The 15,807-nt window shown below is 30.7% G+C and overlaps 1 protein-coding gene and 1 pseudogene across 1 annotated transcript; both read left to right on the top strand.

Annotated features, from left to right (window-relative positions):
* The first annotated feature begins 6,362 nt into the window (after nucleotides 1-6,362).
* Nucleotides 6,363-9,802, top strand: LOC101243806 (vacuolar-processing enzyme-like; annotated as a pseudogene).
* Nucleotides 9,803-13,839: 4,037 nt separating this feature from the next.
* Nucleotides 13,840-14,925, top strand: LOC138338052 (uncharacterized mitochondrial protein AtMg00810-like). Its single transcript, XM_069288516.1, has 2 exons — nucleotides 13,840-14,398; nucleotides 14,453-14,925. Exons 1-2 carry the CDS (start codon nucleotides 13,840-13,842, stop codon nucleotides 14,923-14,925), a joined length of 1,032 nt encoding a protein of 343 aa, XP_069144617.1.
* The last annotated feature ends 882 nt before the right edge of the window (nucleotides 14,926-15,807 follow it).

Raw genomic sequence — 15,807 nt, 5'->3', positions numbered from 1 at the left:
TTTCTGGATATATAATAACCAGAAATTCTGCAGCTATCACAATACATGTAGTTGGCTTAATTAAATTACTCATCTTGCAAGTTCATACAGTACTCAAATTTCAAGTGTTCAATGCTCATCCCAAGGGTACAAAGAAGAAACACGATTTTTTATCACTACACTTTTAGTATTTGTGTTATCTAACTTGTACTATTTGAACACTCCTATAAAGTATATATAAACTTTAATTCTGATTTTAGTAATCTTCATATTGGAATGCTCTTCAATCTAAATTAGAATATAACATTAATTCATCACCTGCATGATGAATAGCCAAAATTAAGATAAAGTTAATATGAAAAACATTCCTAATAAAGCCCCTTGTAATTCCAGATTTAAGATTGACAATTTGACATTATCAGTTTTCTAATAGGACTTTTGTGAAAGAAAAATGACTTTGTTTTCTCATTTTCGGTTGTTTGTAGCCTTAAAGGGTTTAATTTATTTAATTGGTGTTAAAATTATCAAATCAAATCAAATATAATATACATTTTATCAATTTGGGTTTCATTTAGTTTAGAGATTCGATTATTAGCCATACATAAAAATAAAAGAAACAATTCAGATAATAAGTCATTCAAAACGAAAAATAGTTAGAATGATTGAAATTACTGAGTGTTTTGAATGTTTTCACTTTGGATATTTTGCTTCAGTAAGTAAATTATAAAGAAAATTTTACTATCAATAAGTAAATTATAAATAAATTTTGATGAAAACACATGCATGATCTTTAAAGTTGTTTATAAAAATAATATATTAAGTATGTATATATCAATGAAATATGTGTACATAATGTATCGGTTCAGTTATTTCTTTGATTTTTTATTGAATAGACCATAACAAACAAATACTATCGATTTTCAAAAATCCAAATCAAACCCAAATAAAATTGATCAATTATTTTGATTTGGTTCGATATTTTGATTTGGATCATTTTTTTCGATGTGTGAACACCTTTACTCACAAGCCACAATTTTTTATTGCTTCAACCATTACATTACAATAATAACTAATCAATTAATTATAGGGATAGAGATTTAAAAGGTGTAGCTAAATGATTCAAGAGTGAATTTTTTTTTTTACAATATCACAATTAATTTTAAAATGGAAAAAAGTAAAAATAAAAGATTGAAAAAAGGATAAATCAATTTAAGGCCATAAAAGAAATATATCACATCACCTTGTCCTATATATACATTGTTGCAACTGTAATACCAAATCATATGTGAATTAATTACACCACATCATTTGTACAAAAAAAATTAAATCTTTTATCTTGTCCTTTAAGTTGCATCAAGATAAATATGTTTGGAAATGTGCTCAGAATAAATCACCTATAAAAAGTGTAACAAATTCATCAAGAACTCTAAATTAAATTTTAAAAAATAAAATTAACCAAAGTAGAAAAGAAAAGTGAGTTCACTTGTTAAATTTATAACAATTATAAAATAAAATGAACCAGGGAAAATAAGATGAATTAAAGATCAAATTCACGCACATACACTTGATGAATGAAGAACACAAGAACTTTCAAGAGAAAGAGATGAGAGATCTAGAGAGAGAAAGAGAAAATCCAATATTTCGTGGTAACACCCCGTGAGTAAACTTTCACAGCAGTGGGGTATATTTATATTCATTCGAATATCTTAACTTTCTAATAAAAAAAGAATCACTATTTCTAATATATATATATATATATATATATAAACATCACCCTTCATGAATAAAAATAAAATTAATTACTTTCAAATATTTAAATAAAATATGACAATTTTGAGATATATGACAAAACCATGAAGACCAATAATAAGTGAAAAAGTAAAATTTCACTACATATTTTTAAGAGAAATATCACGTAATATATAATTACCTTCATAGTGTTACCAAATAGTGAATATGTGATACTACATTTGTTGTTGAGTTACTCTCAATCTTGTTATCTTTATAAATTAAAAAGCTATGTATCATTCATTTATTCAAGAATTATGAGGGTCAACAATGTTAGTTAAAGATTTTAACACATAATTTGTGTAAGATCTGATGGGCGAGCCCCAAGCGTTGGGCGTACTTAGGGCATACAGTCAGGTGCTTAGGGCGTAAGTCTCGTAAAACTAAGTTTCACATTGAATCTCTAGGCGTTTTGCTAGATCTCCGCCCCATGGCAAGCCCCGAGGCGAGTCGCAGAAAAATCTTTAAAAAGTCTGCTCCAAACCAATATATATATATATATATATAAATTAGGTTGTAATGACTAATTCATAAATTAATCACTAATTAAATATCACTACTCCTATAAAAAATTTATATACATTTATTAAGTTTTATGTCTTGTAAATGTCTACTTTGATTGTAAAATTAGTTAGCTATTGAAAAATATATTAGTAAGATTTTGTTTCTAAGTCATTTACCAATTCAATCTAAGTATCTCAATAAAGATATACCATAGTTGACTGATTGAATTTAATAGTTTCAAAAGTTATTGTTTACTAGTGAATTAGTTTACGCTTCGCGCATTATAAAAATATTGTCAATTTTTTTTTAATATTTCCTTAATTTTTGAATATCAATACTATTAAAACTTTGTTTAGCCTTGAATTTTGAACGCGTTGTTTCTTAAGCTTTAAGCTATGCATAATATTTGTATTGATGTATAATATTACGATACACTATCTCTTCTTTTAACCAAAAAAAATAATAATTATGCATTATTGCTATTTATTTTCTTTAATTTTAAATTTTTTAATTATGTAGAAATACTTGAATTATGTACAATAACAATCTATTTAAATTGAAATAATTTATATTTTCTTTTAAAGCTGATTCTCGAAAGGAAAAGATGAACTTAAAATAAAAACATAATGTATTCATATTGAAATGAGTATAAATCTAAACTTAATTTTACTTCGTTCATTAATCAAATACACACACATATAAGGATCGTAGGACATAGATTTTCAATTTCATGAGAAGATGACTGACTTTTTATATCTTTGGTCATATCAATGAAAAAATTCAAAGAAAGTAAAAAATTTTGGAATATTTTTAATTTTCTTCTCGTATACACGTATAATTATAATTGGTAGAACTTATAATAAAATAACATGTTATTACTGATAAATTTTTAACTTAGCCGTCGACATCTAAGCAACAAAATTATGTTTATATCATCTAGAATAATACAACATAAATGAGTGAGAAAACACATTATTAATATAGTAAATAATTAACACAAGAATTCAATAGTACTTGTTTATTTTTTTCAAGAAATTTCATAAACATTTAGAAGAAGATGAGAGTAACAATGTTATTGCAACATAAAACAAAAAAAGATCATATCAATCAACTAAAAATAATAAATAACTTACCAAACAAAATAAGATAAAATTATTGTTCACCTATGATTCCATTTTATAGTCATCTGTTTTCAATTTGCAAAACAAAAACACACACACATATCACAAGTAGCAATATAATATTATATAAATATTTTAAAATAAAATAAAGAATTCAATGAAAATAGTCACCAGACAAAAATACAAACATATATCACAAATAATTATATAATATTATATAAATAATTTTAAAAATAAAAATAAAAAACTTCAAAGGGATTAACCTGACACGAAAAGGGGTTTATTAAATGATGGGTTAAAGTGAATTTTGATTTTTATATATATATATATATATATATATGTAAAGATTAAAAACATTTACATTTAAGAACATTCATTTTTTTTGTTGCATACGGTTCAGAAAATGTTTCTTCTTCTGATTAGTTGGTTAGAGGCTTTTGAAGTTTTCATCATGGTTAAGAGTACGGGTGGCAGGGGTATCGGGCCATCCCGCCCGGACCATCTCCTTATGTTTAGGGTGTTTAAGGGGTGGGGGATGAGGGGACTGATCAGGGGTCGGTTCACTCCGGCGTTTCGGTCGATCCAGTTCGGTGAATCGATCGGTTCACGGAATTCACTTTTTTTTTTTAATTTTCAAAAAGTTACCATTTTAATCCGTTGGGGAAACGGCTATTGGGCCCCCCAACGGATTTTTGTCATTTTTGTGTTCCCAAACGCCCGCTACCACTCTCTATTTTTAAAACTTTTTTTTAAACCCTCAAGTTATAATAATTTCATTTTTTAATCTATTTTTAATATTGTAAATACACCTATCCCCTACTATTTCTTACAAAATCATCTATTCTCATTTCTCTCATCTATTTTTCTATATCCTCTCAACTCTCAAGTGTCAATCTTAATTTTTATTCCATTTTAATTCTCATATTATTATAATTCATATATTTCAATTTTCAAGTCGAAATTTTCATATTATATCAATATATATAATTATATTATCTCATATTTGTTATTAAGTATTCATTGGAGTTTCAAATTGCAAGTTACAATAAACCACAAGCTTCAACAATCGGTTTAACGTCTGCTATTAACGCAGACGTTTGGTACATTCGTTTCATAATATTTATATTTTATTTTTCGTCTTTATTTTTGTGTTATTATTATTTTTATATTACACTTTATATATAATTAAGTATGAGTTCTAGCAAAAAAATTAGCGGCAAAGAAAAGAGAAAGCACAAGATAACGAAGAAAGTAGACCTTTTAAATTATTTAATTTTGGTAAAAAGAAATAGTAAAGAAAAAAAGAGTAGTAAAAGTGGTGGTACTTCATCTAAATCAACGAGTAGAGTTAGATTTAACATAAATGATTCTACTTATGTTGATGATACTTCTTATGATATTGATTCAAATGTTCAACTCGATCACGAAAATTTAGAATGATGTTATGGTAATATTAATCCTAATGTTGATGAAAATTCAGGTGAAGAAGTAGAAGCTGATTTGGGAGAAGAGGAGTTAGAAGAAACACCTACTAGTCTGGTGACAGAAGTTCCAAATGAGACTATCAAGTTATTATTTATTTTTTAATTTTATTCTTCCTCTATATTTCTCAAGCCCTTTTCTATTGACATTTTTATTTTTTGTTTTTTTGTTTATATTTTAACTACTCATTTTTCTTTAGTTTGTATTTTAATATTCCTTAGAATTTGTATATTAATTTTTTCTAATGTCAAATTTTCCCTGTCAAATATTTTATCATATTTGATATAAGAAAATATTGTATAAATATTTTCCCTGTTAAATAGTTAAACATTGTTCATTATTTTGGTCACGTAAATATAATTTTATATATCTTCAAATTAATTAAAAATATTGATACGCCATTTTAAAGGTTATTTTAATAATCAAGATACAAATTTAGTGATCATATTTTGTAAAAAATATTTAAAATATGTTTATGCAATAATTCTTTAAAGTATTTTTAGGAATAAAAAGGTTAACTATTCAAACACATTTTATTTTAAATTAGTTCAAAATTTTCTTTCAAAAACATGTTAAAACAAGTTTAGCATTTATTATTGTTTGTAAAAAGTTAATTAATAGAAACTCTTCATTTTAACACAATTATATAAATATCTTTATGGGGCAATTTTAAAAGTAAAAGACATGTATGGATTCTTCTAGATTTTCATTTTGGTCGTTAATTATACAATTATTACTTCACGCTTAAATAATATAAAAATTACTAAAATGCCATTGTTTAATAGATATTTTTGGTTTAATGAAAATTTCACACACACAAAAAAAATCTAATGAAAATGTGGATCCAAATTAAATATCAAATCATTAGGATACACATGTCATTTAAGAATAGATATTTGGTTATATTGTTATTATAAATCTATTACCACTTTTTTTGGTGTCATAACATAAAAATAAACATTCTAAAATATTTGTGAAATGACAAAATTGTCCTTGGTTGTCCTCAACTTGGCTCTTCTATATAATAGAAATATATATAATTTTTAAAAAAGTAAACTTACCCAGCAAACCTATAGCCCACGTACTTGTGAGTTGGGTCGATCATTTTCTGGCTTACACCAAAAATGGACTAGCTTGGCTTGACCCGTAAAATATCAGAGCCTGAATGGACATATGGGGTGGGCCAGCCCATATTGATATTCCTAATCGGTCAAATACAGATTTAAATATAATTCCTAATAAGATATGATCAAACAAACATTTATAGAAAAATTATCATAAAATTGGTCAAATAAAAGTTTAAGTATAATTCCTTATAAGATTTATCAAACAAACATCTATAGAAAAATTATCATGCTCATAATCTTTAAGCAAAAGCTAGTGCAATAAATAATTGAGTTCTTTGACATATTTGCTATAAATTTGTCATACACCAAGCTCAATATTCTCCACTCTAGTTTATTAGTTCCTTTGTTAATTTTAAAAACAATGATATCTAGGTATAATATCGTTGGTGTATTTTTCCTTGTTTTGGTCTCAATATTTGTTAATATTGAAGGTCGTAGTATCTCTCAATTCTTAGCTCAAAAAACAAAAGGAACCAAATGGGCAGTCCTAATTGCTGGCTCCGCTGGCTGGACTAATTATAGGCATCAGGTTATCATCCTAAATTATTTCTTTTTAGGTAATATATATCGCCTAACATTTTTTTATGATTCAATTTCTTGTAAATGTTAATTCATAGTCTTGACAATGGATAAATGACATTATTGGTTTGATTGGCTTGCGACGATGTGAATGTTTGACGATTCATTTGTGGTGACTGGAGTGGTTTGATAATATTATCATCAACATCTATCAACTTGTTGTATTTTGTGGATCTATTATTGACTGTTTAAGGTTAGACAGGTCTTGATATAATTGAATTAGATTGTTCTACAACTACTGCTTAAAGATGAGTTACATTGAACCAAAAAAAAGAATCAAGAATTCCACAAAATTTGAAGTTTGAAAAATCTGACTATAAGTGATTTGATTTGATTTATAAATTTAAAAATCTGACATTTTGATTTGACTTGAATTTAAAACTCTTTTGGCATTAGAAAGATATTAAACTGCTACCAACTTGAAGTCTTAAATTCCGTTATTTTTCAACATTTTGTATTTAATAGACATCTATTGAATGAAGTCAGAGAAACTACTCCCTCTGTCCCTATTTTACTTGTCCATAATTCCTCTTTTAAATATCCCTATTTACTTGTCAAATTTGACAAATCAAGAAAGGACAATTTTTTTCCTTATTATACCATCATTTAAACTTCTTGAATAATTCATAGTTTTTATTCATTCTTTTTGAAATCATATTTAATAAGGGTAAGTTTGTAACTTCACTGTGTTAATTATTATTATCTTAATATGTGTGTCTTTATAAAGTGAACAACTAAATAAGGACAGATATAGTAATAAAGTCCAAGCATGTGTTAAGTACCTAGAATTTCTCATCCCCCCACCCCCCAAACTAAAAAAGAAAAAAACAACAAGAAATGTGTTAATTAAAGTAAAAAGGAGAAATAAGAATTATGTACCCACTTTGTTTCAATTTAACACATTTTTAATCCGTTGAAAAAAGGTTAACTTTCTACAAACGAAAATAATTTAATTTTAAAAAATACTCTTTGAATTTAATGTTAATAATGATTTATAGACATAGTCTACAAATTTTAATAATGTTGTTTTCTGTTTTAAACTTTGTATTAATATTAATATCAGGCGGCATATAAAAAAAATTGATTGTAATGTATGATTTCAGGCTGATGTGTGTCACGCTTATCAAATACTGAAGACGGGTGGTCTTAAGGACGAGAACATCATTGTATTCATGTACGATGATATTGCTAACAATATAGAAAACCCCAGACCTGGTGTCATCATCAATAACCCACATGGCCATGATGTTTACAAAGGTGTCCCTAAGGTTTGTTCTTTTTTGTTTAAATTCTTGGAAATTTTTCAAGATTATTAGTGTTTTGTTAGCTTATGAGGGGTTTTGTTATGTTTGTCGAGGCAGGATTACGTAGGTGAAGATGTTAATGCTATAAACTTATTCAATGTCATCCTTGCCAACAAAAGTGGTGTTGTCGGAGGAAGTGGTAAAGTTTTGAAGAGTGGCCCAAATGACCATATCTTCATATACTATGCTGATCATGGTGCCCCAGGATTTATTTGTAAGTATATTCTTTGCATTAATTTTGTTTACTCAACCAATACAACCTTCTGTCCCAAATTTAAGTATCATACTTTACTTTCTGGTCTGTCGAGTTTCTTTTTATGTTTAGTAAGTTTTTTGATTTTGATATTTCATATACAATTTTAACACCACAAGATTAAAAAGTATTAAATTTTGTAACACTTAAATTGAAGCTTGCATATTGTGATAATTTGAAACTGATAAGGATATGCATATTGTTTTCTTGTTTTTATTATTATCAGCAATGCCAAGTGGAGAATTGATTTATGCACATGAACTATTTAACGTGCTAAAAAAGAAGCATGCTTCAGGGACGTATGACAGACTGGTAACTTGCATGCTTTTAGTCTTTCCCTTTGCGCGAATGTTTGATCAGTGAAATTTAAAGTCTGTATTTTATGTTGGATGATATTCAGGTGATTTACCTAGAAGCCTGTGAGTCTGGAAGCATGTTTGATGGTATTCTCCCCAAAGGACTTAATATTTATGCCATGACTGCATCTAAACCTGATGAGGCCAGTTTTGGCACATACTGTGGCAATGGTACTTCTCATACTCCCTGCTTTGGTCAGTGTTCACCACTCGAGTTTAAGGGTATTTGCTTAGGAGACTTGTACAGTGTTGCCTGGATGGAAGATAGGTATAAACAATTTCTATAACCTTTGTTCTCGTAGTCCACATTGTTAGAAAGAAGTATAGATTCTTGGATTTTGTTTCTATAATTTACACTTGGAAATGACGTATTATGTCAAACTAATAATTATTGTTTGCACCTATGAACAGTGATGTACAAGATAAAAAAACTAACACCTTGCATGAGCAGTATAGTTGAGTAAGAGTTTATACTGTTATGCTTTAAGCAATTTGTTTGGGCAATGCCTATGTTTTCTTTTATTCCATTTTCATGGAAGACTTATGATTTCATTTTGTCACTTAGGTTGCAAAAAGAACTGCTGCCAACTTAACATATCGTAACTATGGTTCCCATGTCCAAGAATATGGTGATTTAGTGGTGAGTTTTGATCCTCTTGTCGCGTATATGGGTGAAACTTCCAAAAATCACAGTCATGACTCTGTGGATGCAAAGTCATTCTCGACATCATCATCAAGGAATGTGGATAAGAGAAGTACTGAACTTTTCTATTTGTTCACCAAAGTAAGTTCCTACCTCTTTTTAATGGAAAATTCATCTTCCTACACATGATTTCAGCAATGTTCTTCCTTAATGTTTGCAGCACGAAAATGCTCCTGAAGGCTCAGATGAGAAATATGATGCTCTTGTGAAACTAAATGAAGTTATGTCACATAGAAGTCAAGTGGACAACAATGTAAAACATCTAGGGGAGCTTCTTTTTGGTGTTGAAAAAGGTAATGAGGTATTACATACCGTTCGACCTGCTGGACAACCACTTGTTGACAACTGGGACTGCCTCAAGTCCTATGTAAGTATTTAACTTGGCAAAAAAGACTATTTTTTGTGGTATTTCAGTTCATTTTTTTTGGTGTTTTTGTTCTTTTGATGAGGATATGACTACCATAATAGGTGAAGATATTTGAGGCACATTGTGGAAGATTAACAGCTTATGGAAAGAAACATGTACGTGGCATCGCCAACATTTGCAATGCTGGGATTACGAGTAAGAAGATGGCTGCTATGTCTGCACGAGCATGTTCAAATTAGTAGAGAATACTCTTGGCAGTTGGCAAATACTATGTTTTGCCAGTTTGTGTTATGGCTGCAAAATTTTCTCTTTTAGTTGATAGCTACATATTAACAATCTATAAATAAACATGTGGATTCCCATAATTTTTTTTCCAGCCAATCTGGAATTCAATTTATCAAAACAACGAAAAGGAATGATCCATACATATGTAACCAACTAGTTAGAATAAACACTTAGTTATGTCCAGTATTTGCAGGAGTATTTTAAAACGATTAGATTGATGAGATAATGAAAGTTAGTTAGAAAAGTTAGTTAGAATTCAGTTAGGAAGAGAATCTTCTAGTTACAACTTCTTTACTTGTATATATATGTACATATCTTGAATGTAAAGAACAACACATTGAATAAAATTTTCTTCTTCTCTTCTCAAATCTCCATTAATGGTGATCTCATCATGGTATCAGAGCACAGTGACGAATTCTGTGTCTAACATCTCCATAGCTTGAAATCATCTCATCAGCTCTTCTATTTGCTGATAAAAGTTTGTTGCACGATCTGGTTTTCATTCTGTGATTAGATCTCTGTTGTAATCTTGGAAAAAGAATCTCTAGTTGTCATCTTCGAGTTTGAACTCTGTTAATTTCTAGAAATCTGCTGTTGAATCAATGGTGATTCCAAGTGAAGGAACTGTAAGTGAAGAAGTGCAAATGCAGGGAGGATCTTCATCTTCTACTGAATCTGAACGAGTTGATCACAATCATCCTTTGTTAATTCACCCATCAGATACTCAAGGTTCAATTCTTACCTCAATCTAACTTTTAGGATCTGAAAATTACTCTCTATGGAGTAAATCCTTGAAACTTGTACTTCTGGGAAAAAACAAGTTAGGATTCCTGTTAGGAACATGTAAAAAGGATATGTATCCTGTTTCAATGCATGATTGGTGGGATAGGTGTAATGCCATTGTCTTGGGATGGATAATGAATTCTGTTTCTAAAGGTTTACTGAGTACAGTCATCTATGGATCTGATGCACATAGAGTTTGGGAAGATATGCGTGACAGGTATGATAAGGTCAATGCATCCAGGGCTTACTTTCTACATAAAGAAATTGTTACACTATCTCAAGGTACTACTTCTGTATCAAGTTACTTTTCATGACTTAGAGAATTGTGGGATGAGTTTGAAACTCTAATGCCTCCTCTTCATGTGCTTGTGTTGAAGCAAAGTTGTATGCTGAACATTTTCAGTATCACAAACTTTGGCAATTACTAATAGGACTAAATGATACCTATGCTCATGCTAAGAGTCAAATTCTGATGATAATTCCTGTTCCTAGTGTTAATCAAGCCTATGCTATGATCATTAATGTTGAAAGTAAAAGGTTGAATGGTATAAGTACTGGATCATCTCTAGCTGATTCACATTCAGAGGTTTCCCTTATGAGTAACAAAGTATCTCAAGGTCAATACTCTGGTGTAAATAGTCAAAATGGAAGCAATGGTGGTTATAGGCAGAGAAACTATGGTGATGGTAGGCCTAATGGGAAGGCTCATCTGGTTTGTGATTTCTGTCATTTTAAAGTCCATAACATGGAAACTTGTTATAAGCTCCATGGATATCCCAAGAGGAAAGGAATCACCTCTAATTCTTATGCCAACAATGCTACTGGAAGCAATCAAGGTAATGAGGTAAGAGCATTTGATAATCATGCTTCCTCTACTAATACTACTCCAACAGGCACACATGGTGGTGTATCCTTGTTCACACCTGAGCAATACTCACAGATTCTTCAGATGTTAAACAAAGGAAAAGAGATAGAGCCTACTGCTAATGTGGCTACTACTAGCACTGCAGGTATGATAACAGCCTTTATGTCTGATGTGGTTAACAGAAATTGGATAATTGATACTGGAGCTTCTAATCACATGGTTCATAATGCTAGTCTAATGACTCAATATAGAAATCTTGACGATAAGAGTAATATGTATGTCAATCTACCTATAGGAAGTCAAGCATCTATTAGTCATATTGGTGAATCCTTAGTACTTACAGATAAGACTGTAAATGGTGTGTTGTTTATTCCAGAGTTCAAATACAACCTACTATTTGTATCTCAGTTAACCAAGCAACTGAAGTGTGCTGTGATATTTTTTCCTGACTTCTGTGTCTTTCAAGATCTCTCAAATGGGAAGGTCCTGGGGATTGGTAGAGAAGATCAAGGTTTATATCTGCTTCAGACTGGATTGGATACTTCAGCTGACATTGGTGGTTTTCAGGCTCATAATTCCACTACTGAAGTTCCTAATATAGACAAATCTAAGGTGACTAATGCTAGTTGTAATTCTCTATGTGATCTTTGGCATAAGAGACTTGGTCATGCTCCTATTAAAGTACTCAGTAGAATAAAATGTTTACCTTCTGTATCTTTGGAATATCATCATTGTACTGTATGTCCTCTTGCAAAACAATCTAGACTTCCATTTCCTGTTAGTGTTACTACTTCTGCTGCTTCATTTGATATTGTACATGGAGATGTTTGGGGTCATTACAGAGTTTCTAATCATGATGGCAAGAGATATTTTCTTACATTGGTGGATGATAAATCTAGATATACTTGGATTTCTTTGTTACATACTAAGTCTGATTGTCTTATAGTTCTGAAAGATTTTGTAAGTATGGTGAAAACTCAATTTGGAGTCAATGTTAAGTGTGTTAGGACAGATAGTGGAACTGAGTTTGTTAACTTTCAAGTGTCTAGTCTGTTCAAGGAATGTGGAGTTATACATCAGAGTTCTTGTGTTTATACTCCTCAACAAAATGGAATTGTTGAGAGAAAACACAGGTCTATTCTTGATATGGCCAGGGCATTAAGGTTTCAAGCAAGTATTCCTTTGAAGTACTGGGGTTGTTGTGTGTCTACAGCAGTATATATTTCGAACAGACTGCCTTCTGTAGTACTACAAAATAAGTCTCCTTTTGAAGTATTGTTTGGTAAAATACCCTCTCTTCAACATATGAGAGTCTTTGGTTCCTTATGCTATGCTACTACTCCTAAATATTTGGATAAGTTTTCTCCTAGAGCTATTCCTACAATACATTTAGGCTATTCTTCATCAAAAAAGGGGTATATATTATATGACCTGAGCTCTCACTCCTTTTTTGTTAGCAGAGACACAGTGTTTAAAGAAGGTATATTTCCTTTTAAAGATCTTCAATCTTCTCCTTCTCCTGTGTTTCCTGTTCTACATTTTGTTGATGACTCTTCTAGTCTTCCTGAGTCTGTTACTACTTCAGATACTTCAAGTGATACCTCAGTCTCTACATCATTTCTAGGTGAGTCTCATTCACTTTATGAGATAGGTGTATCAACTGAAAATCAACCTTCTTTAAGAAGATCTACCAGACTCTCAAAACCTCCTAGTTGGTTGGATAACTATGTTACTCCTAGTACGAAAAGTGCATGTTTATATCCACTTTCAAATTATGTTTCTTATTCTAGACAGTCTCCTTCATATAGAATTTCCCTTGCTGCTTATTCTACAATTACTGAACCTAAGACATATAAAGAAGCTTGTTTGGATCCTCAATGGGTTAAAGCCATGCAGACAGAAATTACTGCACTAGAAGATAATTATACTTGGACTATTGTTCCTCTTTCACATGATAAGACTCCTATTGGTTGCAAATGGGTGTATAAAGTGAAATATCATGCATCAGGGGCTGTTGAGAGATATAAGGCAAGGCTAGTGGCCAAAGGGTATAGTCAGCAAGAAGGTCTAGATTACACTGAGACCTTCTCACCAGTAGCTAAGATGGTAACTGTGAGGTCAGTGGTGGCCTTAGCTGCTTCTAATGGGTGGTTTATATTTCAAATGGATGTTCACAATGCCTTTCTTCAAGGAGATCTTCTTGAAGAGGTGTATATGCAGGTTCCAGATGGTTTTGCAATCCAGGGGGAGAAGTCTATGGTTTGCAAATTACACAAATCTTTGTATGGTTTGAAGCAAGCACCAACGCAGTGAAATTTAAAACTAACTCAAGCATTGAGTAGTATGGGATTTACACAATCTCATTATGATTATTCCTTGTTTACAAAGAAGGTGGGAAATGAGTTGCTTGTTATTTTGGTATATGTTGATGATCTATTAGTAACTGGCAGTAGTTTACAGCATATACAACAAGTCAGGAAAGATCTGCAACACAGGTTCAAGATGAAAGATCTTGGTGAGCTAAAATACTTTCTTGGAATTGAGTTCTCTAGAACTAATGATGGTATCCTCATGAATCAGAGAAAATATGCTTTAGGACTTGTATCTGAACTAGGATTAACAGGTTGCAGACCTGCTTCTACTTCTCTAGAAACTAATCACAAGTTAACTTCTATTGAATTTGATGAATGTTCAGGCAAAGTTAGTAATACAGAAGATACATTGTTGGATGACTTTGGAAAATATCAAAGGCTTATAGGGAGGTTGTTATATTTAACAATGACCAGGCCAGATATAGCCTTTGTAGTTCAAGTGTTAAGTCAGTTTATGCATTCACCTAAAACATCTCACATGGAAGCTGCTATTCGAGTAGTGAAATATATCAAAGGAACAGCAGGACTTGGTTTGTTCATGCCAAGTAGTAAAAGTTAAGAATTAACAGCATATTGTGACTCAGATTGGGCTGCGTGTGTGGAGTCGAAAAGGTCTGTAACTGGATATGTAGTGAAGTTTGGGAATGCTGCAATATCATGGAAAGCTAAGAAGCAAAACACTGTATCCAGAAGTTCTGCAGAGGAAGAATTCAGGAGCATGGCTACAACAGTTGCAGAAATAGTTTGGCTGAAAGGCTTATTCAAGGAATTGGAAACGGAGATCAGACTGCCTATAAGGTTGTTTTGTGACAGCAAAGCTGCAATTCAGATAGCAGATCATCCTATTTTTCATGAGAGAAATAAACACTTCGATATAGATTATCACTTTGTTAGAGAAAAGATTGTTGAAGGACTAATACAAACTCACTACATAAACACCAAAGATCAGCCAGCAGACTTACTCACAAAAGGACTTTGTAAACCTCAGCATGAAGCTTTTATTAACAAGCTTGGAATGAAAAATATATTTTCTTATTCTAAGCTTGAGGGGGAGTGATGAGATAATGAAAGTTAGTTAGAATTCAGTTAGGAAGAGAATCTTCTAGTTACAACTTCTTTACTTGTATATATATATGTACATATCTTGAATGTAAAGAACGACACATTGAATAAAATTTTCTTCTTCTCTTCTCAAATCTCCATTAATGGTGATCTCATCAGATATTAGTATGTCCGCGCACATCTAAACACATATATTAGCCCCACAATTAACACCCCTCAGTAACATGTTATACTCAACCCAATTAAAGAAAAGGTTACACAACAGCAAAGTGATCCATTGATGATAAATTATGATTTAACAAGTTTGGATCTTATGCCTGACATCAATAGTGGCCTAGCTCTTACCATATCCAAACTAATATACGGATCACATGTTACAGCTACCATACACTTAAGTTGAAATAACAAATATTTACTCTAGTGTAATTTTACTATTAAACTCCTTCACAAAAGATAGTTAAGTCCCTCTTGCATTATAATAAACTTTTCTTGATAGGTTTAATAAATTCATATAGAATAGGGTCATTCTTTCTTGAACAGAAATTTTATGTTCGAGAAATTTAGAATAGTCAAATTTCAACTTTATTTACATTAAAAAAAAATCCATATCAAATGACAAGATATGGTGACATGTTGCGTGCACCTCAGCTTATCTAATATATATATAGTTTATTACGGCTTCCATTGACTTTAGTATATGCTTCTGTGAACTAAAAAGAAACTATATAATATATTATCCAAGCTCTGATAATACAATTAAAATTAAAAAATAGAAAGAAAAAGGAAGAGTGTTGTTATTATGGAAAAGGTTCTGTAATGAATATGTACACATTTATAGAGTTATCATGTGAGACACGTGGACGGCTGTGATTCTTTT

Source organism: Solanum lycopersicum, chromosome 8, assembly GCF_036512215.1.
Source record: "Solanum lycopersicum chromosome 8, SLM_r2.1".
NCBI lineage: Eukaryota > Viridiplantae > Streptophyta > Magnoliopsida > Solanales > Solanaceae > Solanum > Solanum lycopersicum.
This window is presented reverse-complemented; position numbering and strand designations above follow the sequence as displayed.